General features: G+C 38.4%; 1 protein-coding gene across 2 annotated transcripts; it reads left to right on the top strand.

Moving 5' to 3' along the window:
- LOC109079771 (protein naked cuticle homolog 1) lies at positions 1-25,129 on the top strand. 2 transcript variants are annotated; one of them, XM_042760350.1, is made up of 10 exons: positions 1-300; positions 409-441; positions 641-768; positions 14,951-15,008; positions 17,979-18,082; positions 18,673-18,768; positions 19,205-19,352; positions 20,479-20,560; positions 21,379-21,497; positions 22,190-25,129. In XM_042760350.1, the coding sequence occupies exons 1-10, from the start codon at positions 276-278 to the stop codon at positions 22,696-22,698; spliced, it is 1,302 nt and encodes a 433-aa protein (XP_042616284.1). In that variant the 5' UTR covers positions 1-275; the 3' UTR covers positions 22,699-25,129. The 2 variants fall into 2 exon arrangements, with proteins under 2 accessions (XP_042616284.1, XP_042616285.1); XM_042760351.1 differs by having other exon boundaries at positions 2-300; positions 22,193-25,129.
- Positions 25,130-26,253: the final 1,124 nt, after the last annotated feature.

The raw sequence follows: 26,253 nt of genomic DNA, 5'->3' as shown, positions 1-26,253 counted from the left end.
GAGACTCCAAAAGAATCCCGCTTCGCTTTCATGTGCCGCCTCGGTCCAATCAGACTGAAGGAGAGGCGGCCTGCGCGCGGCGTCAATCACGCTGCTTGGAAGCGCCTCTCGTCTCGTTCGCTGGGAACCAGATCTCACTCGATCCGCCGCCGCTGCTGGATGTGTACGCAACTCGCGCGCTCTCTTTTACGGACACTCAAAAATATCGCAAGCTTTCTGGATTGATTTTTTTTTCTCATTTCTGATGTTTCTCAATTGCTCTCCGATGCAGAGAAATGGGTAAACTTCATTCCAAACATGGTAAGACGGCATCTCTTTGGCGTTGTAGAGAAAGTCTTTGATTTTAAAGCGCTTCTGATATAGTTCTTTCGAGTAATCCATTTATACGACGTCTTTTCCTCTTTAAAGCTGCTATTTGTAAAGCGAGGGAGAGTCCTGAAGGTGAGTACTTACAAATAATAGAAATAATAACGCTTTTATTTGAAACGGTTGAACTGGCTAAATGAATAATAAAACAAAGCTGCATCTTTGAACATTTGTTGTAAACAAAAAGAAAAGCGTTAGAAACAAACTTACAAACTGTTTAACTGCTAAATACACACCGATACTATGTATAAATTGTATCTTCTTGCTCTTTTAGGGGATAGTTTTGTAGTTAACGCGTGTTTGGCGAGGAAAGGACCGGATGACTGGATGGTTAAACAGAAGTATTACTGCCCGAGCTCTCGTGCAGACCAGCAGAAAAATACCTGCGGACTGTCTCCACGGGTACGTGAACGCTTTTAATAACTTTTCATCACACGTGCATGTTAAATGTGTGAAGATTTTGGACTTTGAGAAAGTGAACTTGTTTCAAGTTGTTCTTGATTAGAGAAAAGTCGCGCACTTTGAAGTAAGGGATGCATGTACGGAACTCTTTGAAGTTTGCATTTCCACTGATCAAAAACGTTGTTTTGTTGCGATAAACATTTCTTTCCGTTGTTCTGCATGAATTCAGTTCATGGGTAGGCTAGTTGACATGACATATCAAGCAATGGCAGCGGTGTGACGCGCTGAAATTGATCTAAAACTATTTTCAACAAAGAGTTTCAATTATTCTGTAATTATATACATGCAATTTTATGACCTCATGTTAACTGAGAGACTAAATTGAATATTTGTAAATTTAAGAATTAAGTTGTTGCATCACATAACTAGCCAATTTAAAATGAACTAGTAAAGTAAATAAAAAACAGTGGTTTAAAATGGTGATAAACTTAGGGTATAAGAAATGTTTAGCCTTCGCGTTAGAAAAAATAAATTCTTTACGCATGTGTACATTTTAATGTCCATGTTGAATAAAAAAAAAGTTAATGGACACATTACAAGTCAACTACCCTTATTGGGTTATAGAAAGCGTATATCAGCAATATTCGCGTTGCAGTATGATCGTTGTCTGCTTCTAGTGGCCACACGCGCTTCTTGACCACCCAATTCACGCGCTTTGAAAACGATCGTGCCATTGTTTTGTGACGTCATCAAGAACAATAGTTTGCTCTCTGAAAACACTCTGTAGTTTGAGCCCAACTATAAGAGCCAGTGGCGTTATTAGCAGGAGTGATTAAAGGAGAAGCGCTCTCTGAATACACTTTTGCCTTTAATGATGCCTGTTAAAACGCTCTCCACGGTTTCAGTTGCTGCCTTTGAAGCCAGAGGAGGAGATTTGTGTTTTTATTCCTTTGAATGATAGGAAGAGGAAAAGTCTGGTTTCCAGACAGGTTCAGGCTGTTTATTTGTGACAGGCACATCATTTAGAGAGGAAATATCAATAGGTAAATAAATAAGTAGGTTTGGCATATGTATTTGAAAGTATATAGTTGGATTCTTATCGCCTTTCTTCTTGCAAGCAAAGAATGTGAATGTTTCTATCTTGAATTTGTCCAACAAGGAGAATGTTTTAGCAGTCATGTTTAGACAATAGGCGTGTCAACTTTTTCACTGGCGGCTCACATGGGTAAATGGTTTATTTGAACGTGGTGGGAAGAACTGTGTGAGGGCTAGGAACAGATGCAAGTTCTCTCTGTAGGTAATAGATCACGGCGGGTTGAAAGCATTGCAGGCTGACAGGCTGGTGACAGCGCTGTATTGTGAAGTAGAGAGAGGGGTGGAGGGAGGGCCAGTCTGTCTCAGATTTGGCATCCTAGTAAACACATGAGAGCTCTGTCGTTTAGGAGAGGAGAAATCCTCTGGAAATACCTCAGAGTAAGCCTCTTTTGGTCAAGGGCTTTTGCAGAGTCTCAAAAGACTTTTTTGAGGATTGGAGAGATAGTGAGAGATGCTGAGAGTGACAGAAAAAAGTGAAAGGAAATCCAGAAGGCTGCTATTAAACAGCCATTTCAACCAGCAGGAGAATGCAACCACAACTTCTTAAACCCAGTCCTCATATATGGAGGTCCAACACAAACCTAACACTCTTAAACTTTCAGAGTCAGGAGTGTTACTGGAGAAATGCTGCATTTCTTTTCTAACTCTCTAAGAAACTAGTGGCAATAAATGTTTATTTAGCATGTACAATGCATAGTACTGCATTGCAAGCAAATAAATTGTAAACACATTTGTGTGGATTTAATATCCTTTGGTTTGAAGGGGAGAAAATAAGTTTAAGGAGCGTTGAACGCATAGTTCTTGCCTGGTTCAAAGTTCACACAGTTTGAAGTTTATTACTTTTTTTCACTCTCTGCTGTGAGAAGGAGATTTTATTGTAGCTGGAGAGATAATAATGCTCTAAACAACAGTTCAAAAGTCTGAAATGACTTCATTGATTTACCTGTTTTATATTTATGTAACTTCATAAAGCCATAAAGTTGTTCACTTTTCTCTTTTAACATTGGCCTTCATTACTTAAATATGATAATCTGAACCAGGGTTTGTTTTTCCTCTGATGTTCTAATGAGGAGTTTAAGAAACAATAGCAGTACGTAGAAGTGTTTGTGTGCGTGTGTGTGTGTCCCCGCTAAACGACATTTTTGAATAACTTAATTGGTGCTTAATGGAGTTTTGTGAGAATAAAAGAATGGGAGAAGGTATTTCCATAAATATTAATTTGGAAATGCTTATTTCGTTTTGACATAAAGCATCTTTGGAATCGGGACAATTGAATATTTTATGTAGTGATGAAATTTGAGGCTGGTTTAGGGGGAAGGATTTGCATCCCTTTGTTAGTTCTCCCTTTTTGATTTTGATTTGATTGAAAGTGAACTATTTGAGAATGTTTCAAATATTATTTTTATTATTCTACTGAGAAATATTAATTGGATCAATGTGTGGAGTCTTTATTAAAACGTTTTTTTTTTTTTTTTAATTGTCTCTGGAGGTTTTTTTTCATGGTCTTTAGCGGTGCTTTAGAATAATGTTGATACTATAAAATACACATCTTTTAAAACCAGCTTGTCATAAGTTATTCAAAGAATTACCTCACTGCCTCAGCATGAAAAAAAGCATAAACCTCACTCATAAATGCCGGCTGATAATACTGGGACTAATAGAGGCTACCTGCAGAGTTAGTTAGTTATAGCAGCTGTGCTTAAGTTCAGACAGTTGTGTGTGTCTGTGTTGCAAATGTGGTTCAGATGGTGTGGATGGTGGGGAGTCTGAGTCAGGAATCTGTTTGATGAGTGTGTTTGTGTTGTGCTGTGTTAACTGGCCTTCACACACAAGACATTATGTAGCACTGCCTGTTACATTTTCCAGTCTGGTTTGCATAGGTCCCTTGCTATTAGTAAATTACACTATAAGTTCTTGTTCAAAAAGAGGTAGGGTTAGATTTGTTGCCCTGCTGTTAGCATGCTGAACTTTGCCTCTTATGTGGGCAATGTAAATTTAAATTTAGCTCCTATATGAAGCTTATTGTTTACCTTTTTGTATTTTAGTCTAAAATCATTGCAGTGATGCTCTTGTTCCCTTAAAAGTGATTGATTGGTGTTGTGTCATGTGGTGCAGCTTTGTCATTGTGTGGCTTACAGCTGCATTTACTGGTCATTCTGTGTATGTTAGTCCCATTACCTAGCTGTTTTGAACCTCAGCCACTATAGTCATCAGTCAAACTGTGATCGGACCTTTGTCCACACTGCTTTTACACTGTATTGCAGCTTTCAGTAAGTTAGCACCTCAGTGATAAACCAGTCCGAATCACACTGTCAAAGAAGAAACTCAACATCATAAATCTAAAATCAGTCAGAATCATAGTGCCAAGACCAAACGATGTTGCTACTTTGAAATGTGTTTTTTAAAAACTACTCTGAAACCAGTTGACACAACAGTTCTAAACTAGAGCAAACCAGACAACATCACAGCTTTAAACACAATCTCCAGCACAGTCAAAAGCAGCCAATAGGTCAACTATAAACCAGACTTGATCATGACTTTGAAAGCATTCTGTATCATTCTGTGTGTAGTATCACTCAGAGACCAAACACTTTGAAGCCCAGATCAAATAGAGAACTGTAATTCTAAAAATAATTTCTTTCGGAATTTCAAAACTTTTTGCGAGGGTATTTTTTGGATTCCATGGCTTACTATTCAAACTTTTCCTGACAACCAACACACTTTTTCTCTCTCTTGCTGTCTTTACTACAGAATGGTCTTTGTTGTAGCACAAAGAATGACAGTATATGCACTATATCCTTTGTCTCTTTTATTCCCTCCCCAATATCCAAAGTAGTTCTTTCACTTTAAGCTTCAAGTGTGGTTGTCACACACTTACCCTCAGACTTCTTTCTCTTTCTGTTCTAGATGTCAGGTTTACCATGTCTCTCCAGGGCTGGTTGAGAAATGATGACAGAAAGAGATTGAAAGACAGAGGGTGGGGGCGGAAGTGAAAGGCTATGTTTCTTTATAAAAAAAGAAAGAAAAGGGAAGAGGGGTGCCTCTGGGGAGTGGGACAACACCTGGCTCCAGTGTAGGGCTGTTGAGGGGCACCTATTAGAAAAGAAAAGAGGGTAAGAGGCGAGAGGGGAGGGGGGGAACAGAGAAGAAGTAGATTGTTCTTCCAGGACAGGAAGAGAGAAGGGAACTGCCGGTGGCTGCTCTATTACCTCTTTTATCAAGTGTTTGTCATAGTTTGTCACACACACACACACACACACACACACACACACACACACATTTATATATGTGTGTGTGTCTATCAATCAGTGGTGTGCAGTGGTGTCAAACGGCAACCTTCCGGTCTGTCTCTTGAAACCAACACGGAAGTGACTTAAACTGCAATTCATCGACAGGCCATTAGAGACTGGCTCCAAAAGGGAGTCAATCCCATAGACCCCCCCGCCCCCCATGTTAAAATGCCCAACTTTACAGCAGAAAAAAATATGTTTACAGACTGGTACAAAAAGTGCTTTTTATCTATATAGCTAATTTTGTCCTTCATGACAACTGTGAGGGGGTGATTTTTTTTTTATAACTCATTCATTTAAATTATATTACACCTTAAAGTTCTGCATAATTAAGGGCGTGGCTACTTGAGTGACAGGTGGATTGCGCTGCTGTCACCACCGTCAAGCTAGCTTGGTTTCAGCAACCAGCTTCACCCACATCCTGCCTCTTTGCCCAGGAGTGATACACTGCCAAGATGGCGACGGTGGGCTCTGCCCACTTTAGGCTTCAAAAATGCTTTTCAGAATTATTAGAAGATTACGAATGAGTCTGTTTCCAGGAATAGCAGCAAATGCACTAAATCTAAGTTGAGATAACCTTTAATGAAAACTGAAACTTGAAAGTCAGCTCTGAAGTAACTGGACTTTACTCTCGAGTTACTCTTGTTTAATAGATGTGCAACACTGGCTTGTAAGTACAAACAGAATGCACTGCAGTCATCTCAGTTGTAGTTGATTTAAATGGCTTGCCCATGTTTTATGTGTTTTTCCAACTATGTGTAATGCAAGTCTGTAAGTATGTGTGTAAAAATACTGTTTAAGCATGTGTGGCATTGGGGTGTGTTGGGGGCAAGGATGGCGCCTGGCTAGGTGCATCAGAGAGAGAAAGTGTGTCTGTGTGTGTGTGTGTGTGTGTGTGTGTGTGTTGTGCATTAAAGCACGTCTGTCCGGATGTGCTCTAGAGATCAAAGTGCTTGGTGGGAATGTGTGGACTGAGCTGCCAGGATTAACAGCTGAGAATTGGGCTGTGTTTTCTAAATTTCCTTAAACACGCACACACACACACAGGCACACACACACTTCACAGGCACAAGCAGCAGAGCTCAGGACAGTGTTGTTCCAACCTCCTAAAAGCCCTTATTTATTCAGCTGCTCTGACACGTTTATGTTTCTTCTGTACTTCAAAGTGTAAGATTGAGATTCTTTCCACAAAAATATTAAGCAGCACATCAGTTTTCAATATTGATAAAAAGAAATTATTCTTTAATACAAAATCTGCGTATTCGGATGATGTGACACTGAATACTGTAATGGCTGAAAGTTCAGCTTTGCCATCACAGGAATAAATTAAACTACATTTTAAACATTAAAATATAATATTTTATTAATAATAATATTCCATTATATTACTATTATTATATTACAATTTTTTACTTTGGTGAAAAAACATTACAAATCTTACAGACCCCAAATTTCTTTGATAAATTGTATAATTTGTTAGATCATAACATTATGATACAGTAATAAGAAAAAGCATAAAAGCTCTTTTTTGTCACTTTTAATTCATGTTTTTATCACTGTCTGTCTGTATTTAGAGTACATATTAAATAGTAATATTGAAGGATTTGGTAAATCTCTGACTTGATGTTTCCACAGATCTCCAGCGATCTGTTACTCTGGTCTTTAAAGTCCTTCAGAGAGGAACAGGCTGGAGTTTCAAACACATTGTTTGAAAAGTCTTTTCTCTGTATTTTTGGGGCAGTTTAGTAATTCATTTTCTCTGCCTTTAAAAAGAAAAGGAAGAGGGGAAATAGGGAGAGGGTAAAGGAGGGATCACCTAAGGGGAAGAGAGAGTAGAACAAACGGGGAGCGCTGCTTCATTTTCAAGGCTTCAAAGCGCGCTCTCACTCTGTAGCTTTCATGATTTAAAGGTGTCTCTAGTAAGAGAGCATAGCCTCACCAGTACTGTATGTTTGCTTCATTTTATCTCGATAAGTGTCCTGTTGTTGCATGCAAAGTTGATAAGATAGATGCTTTTATCTCTTAATGTCTATTCTGTAATCAGCCTCTTTCAGTTGAATCTGTCAGTGATACTCATACAGGATATGTGTTGTTGCTGTTGTGTTAGTCTAGCTGTGAGAATGGATGCATTGTGTTGGGATGTAAAGAGGACCTTCTAGCTCCTGTATTTCTATCGGCTGCCTATATTCTTCCTTGGGTCTGAAGTCCTGCCCCACATCCTGTTTCAATAGGAAATACTGTACTTGTTAAGCCATTTCATGGTCTTTAAAAAACAAAAATACAGGATCAAACTGACTTGATAAAGACTATCATGCTCACATCCAGTTTAATAAATCTGCATTTTGTTCAGCTCTTTATAGCTAAGTGGATGACTATAGAGACAGAGAGTGTGTATGTGAGTGCATGAGAGGCTAGAGTGTATGTGTGTGTGTTTTTATGGACAGTAAGTGTGTGGTGACATTGATGTGGATGAGGTAATGTGTGGGGAAATATTTGCAATGTTAATCTCATCTGAGAAATGACTAAGGAGCCTGTACAGACACTGACACAAGCAGCTGCCCACACACACACTTTAATGATTTCTTAATATCCACCTTTAAAAAAAGAGCATAAACTGTACAGACGCTTGTGTAAGGTTACGATCTAATCACCAGTATCGAGGATACCAGACACAACACCTTCTCCAAACACTGCGACTGCCAAAATGTAGCTGATATTGAGCAGTATTTTGCTAATCGCTTGACTGCTTGGCCATACTCAACATCTATAAACACCACACAAGTAAACTGTTCACATGGACACATAGCCTACACACACCGTAATACACACATACAGATATTTCACACAATTAATACATGTATGTGCAAACATGAATGTACATTATTTGACTTAATAAATGAACATGTTGTCTATGATTTGTCATTTAAAACTGATTTTAGCTCTTTAGCCCAAAGGATACTTCAGTTTTAACTTGAACGCTTAGCATATGTGTATGCTTGCTCTTGCAAAGTATTCTTAATTTAACAGGTATTTAACCCCTCACACAAAAGTTTTAGCTTCTCCAGTAGTTTCCATGTACAGTATACACATACTATACTGATGAAAAAAGACTGAGGGCATATTTGTTTATGGGCAGGTTATGTAGTACTGTGGTCAGTTATGTCTTCATCCAACTTCATGCAGAGTTCTGAAGAGATGGCTGAAACTCCAGAATGAGAAACCAGCATTTTTGGTGTAAATACTCTCCCTTTCAGCTCACTTTTTCTCTTCTGAGTGAGCTTTCTCTAATTTGTCCCTATGTTCTGTTGTGGCTGTTTGATGACAAGGGTGTATTATTGAGACTAGAGTAATGTTTTCCATTCTAGAAAAAGACATCAGTGACATATAAAATACTAAACGTCTAATAATGCTCTAATTCTTCTATTATCTTTGCCTTTGGGCAAACTAACCATCTGAACAGACACACAGATACACAAGCTCATTCACTGCATTTCTGGTGCAGCTTGACTTGATTTAGAAACCTGTGATTCAGTAAATTAGCAGCATGTGTTTGGATTCTGGATGCGTGGAATGGGCTTTTTGTGCCAGGGTGGGTATACGATTATCAGGACTCGTAACTCGAAAATGCTTAAAACATTGAATCAAGGGCTGTTTTACACACATTACACGGTACACTACAACCACTAACAGTCCATCTTCTGCCAATCTCCCCTCACTGTTCTCTACACCAGATCATCTGTGTTCAGTCCAGCCAGAAGGTTTTTATTTATTTATTTTTTAGATTTTACAGTTTTAGCTCACTAACAGATTGTTCTGCTGACTTTCAGCCATAAGCAGCATCATATACCCAATCGTTCAAAGCAAATCAAAGAGAGTTGATGTGCATGACCATGTCTGTCAGCAGGTGAGCATTTACAGACCCTCCAACTTAACTTCCTGCTGAGTTAATGGCCCAGCAGACTCTTTTAGGGGTTTAGCTGGATCTCACGGCTTTGAGATTGACCATTTTGCTTATTCTCACTTCCAGATTGTGCTGAAGAACTGACGGGCCATATTGCTTGCCACTTAAAGAACACAAATCCATCACAAACACTGTGTAAGCGAGCATTTTCCTGGCATTCGCTTAAACTTGAATGAATAATAAAATAAGAAAGCAGCAATGTTTAAAGAATGTAAATCTTTTTCTCTGTGAAGCTAACAAGTGCTCCCGGCACACATGAACATATACTTTCTACGGCAACCCCCGCAGGGACAAATACACATCACACGCGTTCACAGGGTGAAGTCACTTCATGAATTGCATCCTAGTACAATTGTCTCTTTTGCACGGTGCTTCTTTATTCATGTTAATTAGCTGCCAAAATGGGGTGTTGCAATCCATGACAGAGAATCTGAGGGTATCTTAGGGATAGTTGTTTAATTCGTTACCTCTCTTCCTGTCTTATTCTGTGTGTGTAACAGAGCTACAAAAATTCAGTAACAGCAGCGAGATATTTTTTAATTTGTTGGTCAGTGTGGTTTTATCATTAAAAAGCTGGATCACCCAAAAACTAAAATTGTCATCTTTTACCTGCTGTCATGAATTTTTCTTCTGTGGAACATGAAATAAAATATTTTTTAAAAGTGTTTTTGTCTATAAAATGAAAGTCAACAGGGTCCAAAACAACATGTACTTTAATGTATGGACACACACACAAAACATTTCAAAATACAGAAGAAAGTGACAGGTGTAGAAAGACATGAGGGTGAGTATATTTGAAGGTGTGGGTGTTCATTTTGGGTGACCTGTCCCTTCAAGAGTGCAGTACTGACACTCAGGTTAGTAGTTCAGGTTGTCTGGGTTGTCTGTTCTGCTCATTATGAAGTACGAGGTGCTTATGTAGGTCACTGCACTTCAAACTATTTCATCCTCACATGTAGGAAAATATGTAGGGTACTGGGAGGAGTGTAGGGAGTCATTTTTGGATTTGTCCTGTAGCTAGTGAGGACCTGTTTCGACGTGCTAGCATATACATCCCATCTCCCGAGATCCCGCGCATGTAACTGTATACGCTTAAGCAAGATAACAGACATGCAAGATTAAACAGGAATTCAGTCGCAAGTCTTTTTCCATCAGTGCTTGTGACTATATGTTGGTAGTTGATTGTCTCTCTGGTGAAATATGGCAGCTGTAGGTGTGTGTGTCTTTGTGAAGGCTTAAATTGTCTTAAAAATGGAGTGGTTCTGGTTGGCTGTGGTTCACAGTGCTGAAACCCTCCATCTTTCATTCCTTGTTTTAATATGATTAAGACTGTGGTCTGTTAGTGTGAAAACTGAAGGTGACAGAGAAGGCGTGAGAGGGAGACAGAGAGAGATGACAGTCTTAATTAGGTTTTCCTGGGTTTGATGACGTTCCAAGGCTGTGGCCTAGTGAAGGCTTGGCGACTGTTCATGTGTGTGTTTTATGTGTGTGTGTGTGCGCGTGTGTGTCTGGCCTGTGATCATGCAGAACTGTCATCAGCTGTGTAAATTGTCCATCAGCCCTTGTGGCATGGCTAGCAGACAGAAAATACAGACACAGAGTTGTGTGGGACTTTCCACAACATGCACACAAACACACACTCCCTTACCCACATACATTCAAACGTACAGATACAGACACACACATACCCTAATGACAAAATGAACAAGGCCGCATTCATATGTGGAATCTAATTTAGACACATATCCTCATACTTAACCTGACTAAGAAATCCCCCTGGCTTTCTCTTTTCATTTTTTTTTTTGCTGTGAATTTTATTTTTCATAGTGATTACATATTAATGTGCCAGACACTTTGGGGTGACACTTAATACACACTTGACAATGTGTGTGAGTGTGTTTCCAGGTTTAAACTATTACCATTTGAGAAGTTGTATTATACTGTTTGGCATGTGTTGCAGTAGTTTGAGACCCCAATCTAGACAGGCACCACAGACTTGGACAAAAGGAGCTTTACAATGAGCTTTATAATGAAAGGAGTTGTTTAGAGTAGCTTTAACTCTATAGCATTAAGCCTATAGGCTATATTCTCACAAGATAATAATCCGGTGACAGGGTCGGTTGACTGGAACTCGTATTTTAGTTGACTTCTCCAATATAACACAAAAGCAGCTGAGCTCAACGCACTTTAAACAACTTAGCACAAGTTAAATATAACTCCAACTATGACTTCAGTTTCAGCATCTACACTCAGTCTCTCTCTGGCTAGTCTCCTTTCCCAGTGCCTTTATCTGGTCTCTCCACGCCAATTGCTGAAACAAGACACAGGTGTTTGTCATTTGCACTTTACCCATTTACACACCGCTCGTCTCCTGTCTCTCTCTCCCGCTGCAGTCCTCACTGAACCACACCCCCGGGCCACATCCGGCTCCTAGATAACTCAGATTGGTTTGTTGCACTTTAAAAACCCTTTAAAACACATTTAAATGTTAGGTGCACATCCCACAAAAACGCTCCAGATAAATTATTTGTTATGAAAGCATCTACGTTCACAAACCACTGTTAATTTTAACAGAAAAGTAAGCATACTGTATGCATGATTTGGCAAGGCAATCAATATAATAACCATTGCCTTAGCTAATGCAGCAAAATGCTGCATTTTTACCAGGCCCGATAATAGAATCATTGACTGAGGGTCCATTGTATCATAATTCTGAGAATGAATCCCACATTTATATGTGGATTTGCATTGAAGTGTGTATGTGGCTGCTGGTCAAGTATGACAAGCAAAAGGTTTTATTTAAATTCTGAATATGTATTATATAAATTGTATATCGCCTAGACAGCATGCAAAGAGCACCCTAAAAAAGCTGTCACTCATCTCAATTCATCACCACCTCACAAAGTTCAGTTATAATCAATAAATCTCTTATTTACATAATGTTTACATTTTGTTAGTGAGAAATTGTGAGCATGCAGATCAGCACTGGACAAAAAACACAGAGCAGCGAGTGATTCTGTCTAACGTAAACACCTCTGATTGGTCATTCCGTTCAAGAAATCAGCAGAAATGTCTGTGATTGGCTTCACTGCTCACGCTGTGAAAATATGTCGTAAATAGAAACATTCAATGCTCTCCATAGTGCAAACGCTGATACACACTTCTTTACCAGCTCTGTTTGACTATTATTTGCTGTTATTACACAGAAAACAGATCCTAGACCAGCAGTTATGAGCAGCTTTTCTGTCTTAACGCAGACAGAAGCATCAGCTGGCTGGGGTTTGAGTGAGAAATTTCCCATCTGCCCAAGAATCCAAGTCCATCCCCCTCGGTCCGCAGGGGGCCACAGTGAGTCCCCCCTGGCTCTGTCTCTAGTGCCGGCCCTGTTTTAAATGATTTTAAAAGTATTTTCATCACAGTGGCACAATGTGCCAGCAAAACACAACCAAAGAAGTCTGTCTACCACTTATGTACATAGACCAAAAAAGCATCCTGTGTGAACAGTCCTTAGTCTGTGTCTCTCTCCTGCTCTTAGTTCTTCTTTAATTCACTCTTATATTTGTCTTTTCATATTGAAAGATTCATTTAGGCTATTTCCACTGATCAAGGGCCAACAGAAACACAGCACTGGAGAGCTTGATGTATGTGTTTATGTATTTTGGCAAATCAGTAATATGGGTTCTGTGGGCAACTCAAACTTCTCTTCTTTCCTGTTTTGGCTTGTGTTAAAACAAAAAGATCTGGTTGGTTTTCCACAGAGTGTGAAACATGGTGTCTGGGAAAGAGTTTCTGGTTGCTGGCACAGATTGAGTGAAGCCCTTGTTTATGTTTCGCAGGCCTTTTCATGATGCTGCTGAGGCAAAAGACCCACAGCAGAAATGTCATTGTTCCATCTGTTATAAAAATTTATAAACACAAGCCAGTAACAAATATGGACATGAATGTGTTCACACCAGAAGTTAGTCACAGGACACTAGTTCTCTCAGATGTGTTCCATTCTTTGTTTAAAATGTCGCTCACAAGACTTCATCTGTGAAATTACATGATAATGCTTTTAATCAAAGCCTCTTTTCTGCTCTTTCACCCTTCACATGCAAACTCTGTCCCTTTTTTTCTTATTGAGTTTTCATTTACGCTATAAATGGCACTTAGTCTCCATACAGTAGTGAGTGACCTGAAGCACATGGTCACCCTCACACATGCTGAGTGTGTACAGATCCCTCTTCAGCCTCCCATTACACCATTACACTCATTATTTAAAGGTAACATGAATCTATACCATGCTAATTCCATGGTGTGTATAGTTTTTTTATAGATATTTTTGTAATATTTTAATTAATTTTAAATTTGTATATAATATATCTGAATATTTTATTAAACAATAAATATTATATAATGATTATTTATCAGTTTTAATGATAATAATGATTATTGTTTAAAATGATATTATTTATATTAGTATTATGTCATTTTGATGTCCCTAGTACTCATACTCAGGTGTTACCATTATTTATGTGTAATTTAATTGTTACTTGTTTCTGATCAAAAATTTTATTGTATTTAAAATACAAAGTGAACCATTTTTGAAAATACAAAATACAAAAAAAAAATAAAAATATTATTTTAATATCTTAATGACACTTTTACACATATACCAAAATAGTAGACTGTGGTGGGGATGAGAAAACTTAAGCAGAGAAGCAAGAAAAGGGGCTTTAATATATGGGGGTGAGTGGTACTCTAAAGAGCTTTTTAAGAGTGACTGAGAGGGGCGGACAGGCGCCACAGTGATTGTGCTAAACGCCACTTAGAGGTGAAGTTCAGGGATTAGTGAGTTTCTCACAGCCCTCAATGTCCTGCACAACAACACATAGCCACGTATCCACACTCAGCACAAACACAGCACACTCAGTCCAAATGGCCAAGTAGTGCTTAAGCCAAACTTGACCTTAAATGATAGAGAGAACAACAAAATAAATAAGAGAATGAGAATTTCTGCTGACCGATTCTCATTTCAACCGACTGAGAAGAACTCATATTTATAATACAGCCCATCCATCATCCAGACAACACATAATTAACGCGTTCCCCTCACATGCTGTCGACTAACCTCTCGAACATTATGGTGAACGTATGTTTGTGTGGATGGCTTTGAGTCTCTAGTGACCAGTGTATGGCTTGAGGCACTACAGCAAGACATTTAGCGTGCCTGTCTAGTGTGGATGAAGACAAAGCAGCTCCTCATTGGCAGAAGCAGCATGTACACACGCGCAGCTGCAGAGCTTCAGCAGAGGCTGTACGGTCAGTCTTTGGGCCAGAGAAATGAATTGTTAGTATGCAGACAGCTGGAGTGTTGAAATGAGACAAAGGTAGCAGGTGTGTTGAGACAATAGTCTTCTTCTAGACTGATGGTTGGTTTGGAACATGACAAAAGTGCTTGTGCATGTGTAGCATGGATTAATATCTTAGATGAGACACTCCAGTATCCAAGGTAACCTTACATTGTCTATTATGGGATGTGTAGACAGGATCCCATCAATTTTAGCTGTTACTCTCTAAGTTTTTCAGTCACTCTCTAATGTCATTCATCTAGTCTTTGAAGATGTTCAAGTGTGCTAGTTCAAACCCAGCCTGCAGCATGTCCTCCTCCTTTTCACCACTTTCACTATAATTTCCTGTCTTTATAATACAAATTGCAAAAAAAACAAAAAAAAAAAAACATTTTTTGTCTCAAATACTGTCATCGCTTTAGTTTGGCATTGTTCCTTGTCTGAGAAGTCTTACAGTCTTTTTCTTTTAAAGAGGCCTAACTCTCTTTTCCTCTCTGTCACTGCAGGACCCATTGGATGAAGGTTATGCTGAAGGTATCAGTGATGAACATTATCGTTTAGAAGGTAAAGTACCTCACTATAACCCCTGAGCAACTAGTATTCTCTTGCATATAGCTTCTGATCTCTCCTCTGCTCTTATATAAAGAGCAGTTTCATTATTTCTTCTGTTAAATCATTTGCACGATGTTAGTGTGGTATGATTTATTTCTTGTGAGTTTTATTGAGTCATTTGACTGTAAATTGAGGGTTGTAATTTGTAAATTAAACTCATGGTAGCATGTTAAAAGATTTAAGGATTTAAAGCTGATCTTATCTAGGGTTTAGGCAAAAGAAGATCTAATCATTTGACTCTGAATTGAAGGTCATGATCAAGAGGCTACAACAGGGTCAGATTCCTATTCAGACAAAGTTTACAGCTTAAAGGCTATGTGCTTTAATGTTATCTGTGTGGGTCAAAGGTCAGTGTTTATGGTGTTATTGTTGCCTCATAATCAGTAGTTAAATTGTACCTTGTCTGGTACCTCTGGAATTGGATCTGGCACCTTTTTATTGGATCTGTGAAAAATTAAAACAAAGATTTTTGTTAATTATATGTTCATGCTTCTGTCATGTATTATTTGACACAGAAAGAAGTCAGTGGTTATATACCAGTGTATTTAAATTAATGTAAGATAAAGATATCCTTGATAACAAAACAATCGACTGTAGACAGCTTTTTAAGCTTTCAATGGGAGCAATGTGTAGTTTTTTTAGTTTCCCCCAAACCTGCTGGATTTGTCATTACATTAGGACATCATAGTTTGCTAATTAAATTCATAGCAGCATGTTAAAAGATTGTTTAGGCAAAAAAAATCTACATTTTAGCCTGTACCAAACATCTACACTGAGGAAACACACCGTGCTGTAGCTATTAACCAGTCAAAACACAGTTTATTCTGAACTCCAGGTGAACCTTTAGATTCAAAGCCACCTTTGGGATGCTGCCAAGCTGTCCTCTGTGTTGTATAGCACGGTTTTTAAGCTCCGTCACCGGAGCTCTGTAGTGGGTTTGGCTGTCTCATCACTCTGTGGGGAAGGACTTTGACTATTGCTGTGAGAGTTAGCACTTTCTTTGTGTGTATGGTGTGTGTGTGTGTAGTTTCTTTGTGACCATTTGTTAGTCCTCTAGATAAACACCTCCTGTATATTGTGAGCTGGCTGGCAAGCAGGCTTTGGCCCTGGAGCTCAGCGTTGCCTTTGAGTTTCTGGCCCTGATCAAAAGCCCTGATCTGACGCTGTTTCCCTCCAAAAAACCTGTAAAAGCTCCCTGGGACGATGCTCTCATCCTCTGGTGCTTTTCTTTTCTTTTTTCATCCTCCTCTGCCTCTCACTGCAGAGGGACAAGACAGGTCCTCTTTGATCTGAGCGGATCAGCGAAGGAAAAGTGAATGAGAGAGAGAGAAGACAGAGAGAGATACTGTTGTGTCTGCCTATCCTTTTGGCTCGTACAACAAACAGTGTTTCAGATTTGACTTTGCTTAATTAATTAGAGATTCTGTTTTACAGACGGACTGATCCTGGGCCAAAAGGTTTGAGAATGGAACTTCAAAGCACAGGGATTTGGGGCAGGGGGGAGGATTTAGCCTGCAGGACCCAGCCTGGTGCTGAGCTGTGTCCTCACTGAGCTGCGTTAGATCTGCTCTCGTTTAAAACATCTCCATCTTATTACCCGCAATACACAAAGAGACAAACTGCCTCTGAAATTTGGGTATTTAGTTCGGGAATAATCCTGACAGGCATTCTCTATATCAGAACGGGCCACTGTTCGACTCACTTTAAATTTGCTTTTGATTTCAGACATAGACACAAATAGGTTATCGAGGATGTTTCTGAAGTCTGGCCTTAGGTTGTGATGGCAGCATTTAGGCCTGTTTATGCCTTTATACATACAGTGTTAGCTAGGCACAGATCTGATTTCCCATAGTCTGCTCTTAAAGGAATAGTTCACCCAAAAAACCTGTATGACTTTTTTTTGTGGAACACAAAAGAAGGCAGTTAAGCTCAATGTACAGACACTGTGAAGCTTCAAAGGTAAAACAGCACAATAAAGGTAGCGCAAAAGACTTTATATTCCAAGTCTTACAATAGTTTTGTATGGAAAAACAAACCAAAATTCAAGTCTTGCCGCTTTCTGCCAAAGAACCCAAATCTCACTTGTGACATATTAAACTGGGCATGTCACGGTTGGTTAAGTTACATGCATGGAATCAGTGCCGTTTAACATCACTGACGTCAATGCTGCCACATTGTGTTTTGATTTAAACTGCTTACATTTTGATCTGCTGTCTTGGTTCCTCAGGTTTCTTCCTCATCCTTCCTAAACATCTTAGAGGGTTTTGCCTCACCATTGTTGGCTTTGGCTCACTTAGTGGAGGATGTAAGACACTCTTCTTTGTAAAGCTGCTTTCTGGTGATCCATTGTGAAAGCGCTGCCATTGCACTAAAAGTGGTCCTGAATTGAGATGTGGACATGAGCTATGTGTGTGCTACATGTCCATCCATGTTTTTCAAGACTCTAACAAAGTGTGTAGAGGAACATGCACTTCTGAGATTTAAATTCAGGGTGTGATAGCAAATTTTGGCTGAAGTTTTATGTCCCATACTATCAGACTGTATGAGTGTCTTCAGTGTAATGATTCAAAAATAGCTGGGTGCTTCCTAGGCATTCTCCTTTAACTCTTTTCCTTCTCTTTTCTCTGTCTATTTTAGTTCATATAGGATCATGAAGCTGTTTCTCAACATTTGTTACTCATTAAAAAAAAACACAAATTAAGAACTGAATTGCACTTTTGAACAAAAGGTAGAGGCACAGTCAAATGAAATGAAGACAAAAAAAAAAATATATATAATATATATATATATATATATATATATATATATATATATATATATATATATATATATATATATATATATATATATATATTAGTAAGACCATTTCTTAAGTATGAAATTGGTTGCCTTATCATTATGTGAATGTGTGTCCCCATGCAGTGGCCCTGCCCCCTGAGAAGACTGACAGTTGTAGTGTGGAAGAGAGAATGCAAGACACTGAAGGCTCGGCCACTGTCGGACCACACAAACAATTACAGTTTGAGGTCAGTATAAAACACACATACATATTGAGTAGGCTTTTTAAAGAAATGTATACTTTTATTCAGCCTGGATTAAAGCATTAAAAGTAAACTGATCAAAAGTCACACTGGAGACATTTATAATGTTACAAAAGATTTATTTATTTCAAATAAATTTCTATTATATTGAAATTACTATTAATCAAAGAATTCTGAAAAAAATATGTATCATAGTTTCCACAAAAATATTAAGCAGCACAACTGTTTTCAACATTGATAATAATCAGAAATGTTACTTGAGCTCCTAATCAGTATATTAGAATGATTTTGAAAGGATTATGTGACACAGTGGCTGTTGAAATTACAGATTTGCTTTCATAAGATCAAATGACATTTTAAAATTTAATAAAATAGAGAAAACAGTTATTTTAAATTGTAGTAATATTTCACAATATTGCTGTTTTACTGTATTTCTGATCAAACGCAGCTTTGGTGAGTATTGGAGACTTCTTTTTAAAAAACATCAACACAATCATGCTGTCCCAGAATTTATGAACAGTCTTTTAACCGTGTGTTACTGAAACAATGATTATCCATTGTTGTTTATTAATCAGGAGTTGGAGTGCGCCGTATCAGTTGAAGAAGATAACAGGCAGGAGTGGACTTTCACCCTCTACGACTTTGATAACAATGGCAAGGTCACAAGAGAGGTAAGACCGAGACCTCTGTGCATAAGGACCGTGACTGCTGTCTTTTGTCATGGGAAAGCCCAGCAACAGAGACAGCACTAACAGGACATACTAAATAGATGTCGCTCACTGTCTTCTTTCTTCCACCGTGCCACACAGTTCCTGTTTTTCTCAGCTTCATAGTTGCTTTGCATTTACAGTTCATTTCCACATGCTAAATAGCCTCAGATGTATAGCATGTTTCATGTTTGTGTGCACATGTGTCCTCCACTGCTGTCAGCATCTGTCTTCTCACCCTGAGGCTATGGTCTGTGTATGAATTATGAATAATGCATGTATCTTATCATATATCACGTACAGGCTTGCACAGCATATAAAAGACTAATCGACCGTCTCGTGTCAGTGAAGATCTCTTAAATTCATGTTATTTTTTCCCTCTCAATCTCCCTGCATCCAGGACATCACCAGTCTACTGCACACCATTTATGAGGTGGTGGACGCATCGGTGAATCACTCCCCCAGCAGCAGTAAGACCCTCAGGGTGAAGCTCTCCGTTGCCCCAGACTCCAGCCAGAGATGGAGGAACTGCACCCAGAACAACACAGGTACACAGAGCGAGTTTTCTCCGAGCAACAGAAAATGAATTGAGAGATATCAGGCAGAGTTCACTCAAAAATGCAGTCATCATTTACTCACCATCATGTTGTTCCATAACTATATGACTGTATCATTTCTACCATGGAACACAAAAGGGATTTTAGGGGATTTTGGCGCTGCTCTTTTTCATACAGTGATGGAATGGAATGGTAACTGGATCAGTCAAACTTGATCAAAAGAGACAAAAAGACACTTATTAAAGAAGTCAATGGGACAAGAGGTTTGTGTGGTGGTCAAACTGAAATGTACAGAGGCGGTGTCTAATTAAGTTTTTTTTTTTTTTTTTTTTTTTTTTAATTGCACAAGTGCAGTCTGGACATGTTTTAAATACCAAATTTTGTGTTTCATTATAAAAAAAACAAAAACAAAAAAAACAACAACATGAGGGCATCAAATTTTTGGGAGAACTATCTAAATTCTTGTTACGCTGTCTCCTACACTATTGCCCTCCTCCTATTCCCTGTCTTCCATGTCATTGCATCTCATATAAGATGAGTTCATAGTCAAAGGCAGAAGACGACAGAAAGAAAGAACCCAAACCTCTGCAGCTCTGAGCTTTTGGATTTCTTTTGGAAAGTGCTATCTTATCCCTCTCTGAAAGGCTTCTTTCAGATAGTCTTTTGCTGTTTGAAAAATAAATAAATCCACATTTAGCCACGTTCTAACTGTGTTACTTGGTAAAAAACAATGTGATGGAGAACAGAAAGTACTCTGAAGAAACAGAAGTGTTTCTGTTTGTTTAGTGCTGTCATCTGGGCTATTTATACCCGTCATGTATTTGAAAGAGAAGAGCCTTTGAACAGCAGCTGTCTTCATGCAAATTCACAAGTGTGTGTTTTTTAGATTTATATGAGGCCTGAGTTCAAAATAGAATAAATGTAGCATTGTTGTTTTTTCTTCTTTTATGAACCTTCAAAGTAAATAGAAAGCAGGGAACAAAGGTTTCTTTATTATTTTGGTTGGTGTTTAAAGCTGCTGCAGTATATGTGTGCGTGTGTGTGATGCTGTGCAACTCAACGCCATTCTCTTTGATAAAGACCCCCTCTTCTCTCCCTCCCTCTCTCTCTTAATCAGACACTCCCCATCCCAAGCATAAGGGAGAAAAGTGCATTGAGGACACCAAGACTTCAGAGAAAAAGTCAAGAGCATTTCTTAGGTACTAGGACATTAAGCTAAACAGACCACATCATATGCAAATCAGTTTTACACATCAGTGTTGGTAATTGTCACAGCTGAATCTTTAAAGGGATACTACACACCAAAATGAAAAATTTTGTCATTAATCACTTACCCCCATGTTGTTCCAAACCCATAAAAGCTCTGTTTGTCTTCAGAACACAATTTAAGATATTTTGGATGAAAACCGGGAGGCTTGTGACTGTCCCATAGACTGCCAAGTAAATAACAGTGTCAAGGTCCATAATAGGTATGAAAATTGTCGTCAGAATACTCCATCTGCCATCAGAAGTGCAATCTGGGTTATATGAAGTGACAGGAACACATTTTGTAAGTGAAGAAAACAAAAATAAGGACTTTATTCAACAATTCATTTGTCAACGATCTCCTCTGTGTCTCTCCATATCACTGTATGCTGCATATGCTCTTCTGTATCATCCGTGCCACAAGGATGCACTATTTTTGTTTTCTTTACTTACAAAAGTGTTCCCGTTGCTTCATATAACCCAGATTGCACGTCTGATGGCAGATGGAGTATTCTGACTATGGGACAGTCACAGGCCTCCCGGTTTTCATCCAAAATATCTAAAAATGGTGTTCCGAAGACGAACTGAGCTTTTACGGGTTTGGAACGACATGGGGGTAAGTGATTAATGACAAAATTTTGATTTTGGGGTGGAGTATCCCTTTAAAGAAATTAACATTAAATGGACATAGATTGGTTCAAGCCTGCTTTGTGTATACAACCTCAAAGCAAAGTTATTGCTGTCATGACAATATATGATGCTGTTGTATTAGGCGTTGCCATGCTGACCAGCGAGGTTGTCAGCAGCACGATGTCGATGAGAACTTGGAGAGAAGAAACCATTACCTTGACCTGGCCGGCATTGAAAACTACACATCCCGCTTTGGAACAGGTACAGATTTAATTGCAAAGAGTAAATGGAAACAATAGAGCTTTCTCATTTAGGCCCTACTCACACCTGGTGTTTAAATCTGTCTTGTGTGATCCAGTCACAAGCAATCTGCCCAAAAACATTGCTGTCTCAAATGCATCAGTAACACATTACTATAAGGTTCTGTACATTAACATTACAGTAGTTGCAATAAATTATGTGAAATAACAATGGTCCATACTTTACAGCCTTTGTGAAAAAGAACATCATTCATTTATCAATCACATCATTTATTTATCATGGCTAATGTAAATTTTTACATATACATTTTTAACATTTGAGATTTTATGACATTAGTTCATGTTTTATAAACAAATATGAATTGTCAGTGCATAAAAGTATTACATTTTATACATTTAGCAGGTTTTATAAATATGAACAAATATTTTTTTTTTTAAATGCACATAACCAAAACCCATTTTAGCTCAGTCTATTAATTGACTGGTCATAAAAGTGTTTTGGACCACTTATACATCTGTATTTGGTGCTGGCCCGCTTGTGATGACATGCACCTCAACATATCATATAGTGATACAAGATGTGCAAGAGATCATCACTCTTTTGTGGTGAAGAAGCTTTTATTTTATACTATTAAAACATATATATATATATAATAATAACCATTAAAACAAACTATTTTGTGCTTCCTCTAGCAGCTCCTGCCACAGAACCAGCAAAACCCCACCATACCACACGTTCATCCAATCAGACACGCTCACGTTCTCAGGAACCTGAGAATGGCCACGCATACTCTGCTCACCATCGGCGCTCACAGTCCATCACCACAGATCCTCCTGCCATCCTCTCCCGGCCCTCACACGCACTCCGTTCCCCCAAAACACACCGCACACCTCCCACACAGGCCTCCGCCAGTCGGGTGATGAGAAGAGGAGCGCCTCCTCCCCCAGCGGCCACCAACCAGACCCCTCCGCACCAAAGCTCAGGTCCGTACCGACGACACAAGCAGAGGCCTAAAGAAGGGATGCGCTATCGGGCTCTTGGGCCAACTGTGACGTCTGGCCCAGTCATAGAGAAAGAGCATGTGAGGGATCTGCCCAGTCTGGTGCTATATGAAGAAGGATTAACTCAGGTGGTCCAGCGACACGAGCATCATCATCATCATGAACATCATCATCATTACCATCACTTCTATCAGTCCTGAAGAGTAAAACACAGATGCCTACATAATGGATCTAAATAAGAAGAACCACGAGGAACCTAACAAATGATCTTATATCTTCTTGCATGGCCACAATGAGGCTGAGAAGGACACAAAGAATCATGTTCATGCCAAAGTGGCAGACAATATGTAAGCATTTGTATATATAAGTGTGTGTGTGAGTCAGTTTGAATGTGTGCTGTTGTATTCAGTCCTGTCTTTGGCAGCAAGAGAGGTTTACTTACTACGTAAGGGCTCTATCTTTCCCTTTTCTCTTCTTTCTTTCTCTCTATCACTCTGTCTGCCTCCTTTGTTTTATCTCTCTCCCTCTATTATCTGAGTTGTTCTGTTTGGTTGAAAAGGTGGTCAACCCTGTTAAATGAAGAATTTTGAGTTGACAACCACTTTTTAAGGAATACAATTCCTTGGTTTTGTAATTTACATTGTGTGTGTGTGTGTGTGTACAACCTGCACTTCTATGTGTGCCTAAGGTGTCTTTTTTTACATTTATCCTGTTGTTTTTTTTTCTTTTCCACTGAAGACCACTTGAAAAGCACTTCTTGTGCCATTGCATTCGAGACACTTTATCTATGAAGAGCCTCTCTCTCCAAAACAACAGATCTGAATCAACACCTTTTAAAATGCAATACAGGACACATGTACATAAAAGAACCAGTAAAGACGCTCAAACCATCAAAAAGGACTTTGTTGAAGGACAGTATGAGAACTAAACTCTACCAATCTACATGAAGAAAACAAAGCATCATAATCAGCTGCTACCTCTAGTATTATTATGATTATCGGTATTATTGACATAATTATTATTATTCTGATTTTTTTATATTTGTCTGTCTGTTATAATATCCCACAAATCTGCAGTCATGTCAAGATGTAACGGATTTAAATCCATTGTAAGCTTTATTACTGAAACATTTTCATATGTTTTTTTTCCTGTCCCCGTAACTAAGCTAATTACATTCTAAGACCACTAGGCATCAGAGTTTATAGTGTAATTACGTGTATCAGACAATATGAGTTCTTAAAATAATCTTCTGATGATTGTAGAACAATGTTTTGAAGCTTGTTAAAAAAAATAATTTATTTGAAAAGCATATTCCTGTCACCTTTATGGCAAGTCAAAATGGGTCTAATCAAATGATTGGAAAACAATGAATATATTTATATCATATGACAATATTATACCTGATATAATGTGTTTTTGCTTGTTTAGTTGTGGCTTCAAATTTTCCTTATCAGTTCAGTCATAAGGCAATTCAAGTTGTAAAGTGTAAAGGATTCTATGCTGAAAGGAAAAATAGTATTTTTATTTCTCAGGTTCATTTCACGTTTGAGTAATTGATTTGACAAGACAATATTATCGGTTTTGAAGGGAGCTGTAAACCACTGGACTGGACTTCTTTTGGTACAGAATCACAATTTAGAGTTTTTAATTTCTTTCCGAATCCAAGAATATGTCCTCAGACTGAATTGGGATTTTTAGACAGTATGGTAGTGCCTTTAGCTCAGTATTGGCAGAAGTGAGATGGGTAGCGAGAAAACAAGGAGTCTGGTTTATCAGAAGTTCATCTGTTCCCCTGCAGCAGTTTTAAACAGCATTTAAATAGTATATTATGAATCTATTTTAAGTTCGATGTATCCCTAGTCACCTAGGAGGAGTGAGTGAGTGTGTATGGCAGCTGCCTCATTCCTCAGGGGCAGGATGACAGTATTGCCGCCTAGGAGTCTCCAGTCCTCCCATAACTCACCAGTACTCCACTGACAGAGTTAATGAGTGTGTGTGCAACTGAAAACAGCACTACGGAAGATTATGAAACACAACAGCCTTTGTTCAGACTCAGCAAAGCAGGTGTGTGTGTTGAAGCTCACAGCAAGTGTTTTAATACTCCAGGTTTGTGTGATATATCTCATCTCTCTTTTTTTATACACGAAAAAAAAAATTGTGTTGAAAGCTACGAAAATGTGCACTTGCCCTTGGAATTTTGTGCCTCAATATGGACAATAGTTAGATAAAAAGAATTTTGTCAGTGTTGAGTTGAGTTCATTATGTTTGGTTATTAGAACCTGTTCGACTTGATATGTTTAGAGTGAGATCGGCTGACTCTTCTGCTTAGGAGGACATTGGAAATGAGAGAGCATCTCTGGAAAACCCACCTGCAGCTTCAGGGTGGTCTCATCACAACGACACTCGACCTTCACTCAGTTTTGCTGTTGCAGGGGAATGATTGTGTGGTATAGAGCTTAATTCTCCCTATCAGTTTCTCTCTCTATGGTGAGATGTTGTCATTTTAAATGATTCTGACCATTTCTTAAACATGTATTGCTGCTAAAAGAAAGAAAGAAACGAAAAAAAAAACAAAAAACATGGCCCATCACGAGAAATTGAAGACTGTAAACATGCCACATGTGCAAAACATCTAAATGCACAGCATATTCATTAATATTATTTCATTATTGTCCTGCAGTGTTCCTGTTTATCCTTAAATCAGTGACCACGCTGATACTGTTAAGATGTTTGACAGGATCAGTTGTCTAATAGTTGTAAATACGACATGAACAGTCGGCTGTGGTCATACCAGTATGTTAGACCGATTCTGCTCTGTTTGATGATCAGCTATTTTGTATAGTGCCATTTGTACTTACAACATTTCTTGATTTCTATTGTTCTTTTGTTTATTGAGTGAGTGTGTGTAGGATAACACACTCTCTCAAACTCACAGAAAATGATTCATGGAGGTGCTTGTATATAAATAACACAATGTGGCATCACACCACACAACACAACAACCCTCCACAAAATAATTTTTCATGCTTTTTTTTTTGTTTGTTTGTTTAGTTTATATAGATGGATGGAAATAATTGCTTTATTTATTTAATAGCAAACCTGTGCCAAGAGAAAACCTTTCATTAAAAGCTGAACTGTTGCTTACTGACTGGGTGGCCGTTGGTTTTGAGAATGTTCAGATGATTTCTTTGCATGCATGTACACTCATCACAGCTGCATGCAGAGATGGGTTTCGGCTTTTGAGTAGAAATACTTTTGCCTGTCCTCTGTTAATCTATGTTGTTTGCATGTCTTGCTTCAGATATTTCCCACAGCAGCAGTCTACCACATGGCCAAAGAAAGTACTGATGTTCTGTAAGTTTTAAGTTACATCTACTAGCCCATTTCCATCACCACATACCATTTGGGGTTGGTAAGATTTGTTAATGTTTCTGGGGGAAAAATAATAATAATAAATTCTTATGCTCACCAAGGCTGCATTTATTTAAACAAATATACAGTAAAAACAGCATTATTGTGAAATATTATATAATTTCTATTTTAATGTATTTTAAACATAATTTATTTATTTGATGCCAAAGATTTTTCAACAGCTATTACTCCAGTCTTCAGTGAGACATGATCCTTCATAAATCAAATGAATATGCTAATAAATATCTAATATATTTGGTGCTCAAGAAACTTCTTCATTAATGTTGCTGTTATCAAAAGACTGCAAACTTTGGAAAGGTAGATTAAGTAATAATTTGTGATGA

Source organism: Cyprinus carpio, chromosome A7 (genome assembly GCF_018340385.1).
Source record: "Cyprinus carpio isolate SPL01 chromosome A7, ASM1834038v1, whole genome shotgun sequence".
NCBI classification, from domain to species: domain Eukaryota; kingdom Metazoa; phylum Chordata; class Actinopteri; order Cypriniformes; family Cyprinidae; genus Cyprinus; species Cyprinus carpio.
Note: the sequence above shows the minus strand (reverse complement) of the source record. Positions and strands in the feature narration are given on the sequence as shown.

What these genes read in the sequence shown, in the direction of transcription:
- LOC109079771 (XM_042760350.1), top strand. Translation starts at nt 276, where the DNA reads ATGGGTAAACTTCATTCCAAACATG. An exon ending in CCTGCGGACTGTCTCCACGG is followed by an intron (nt 769 to 14,950) that starts GTACGTGAACGC and finishes CTGTCACTGCAG; the next exon opens with GACCCATTGGATGAAGGTTA. An exon ending in CACATCCCGCTTTGGAACAG is followed by an intron (nt 21,498 to 22,189) that starts GTACAGATTTAA and finishes TGCTTCCTCTAG; the next exon opens with CAGCTCCTGCCACAGAACCA.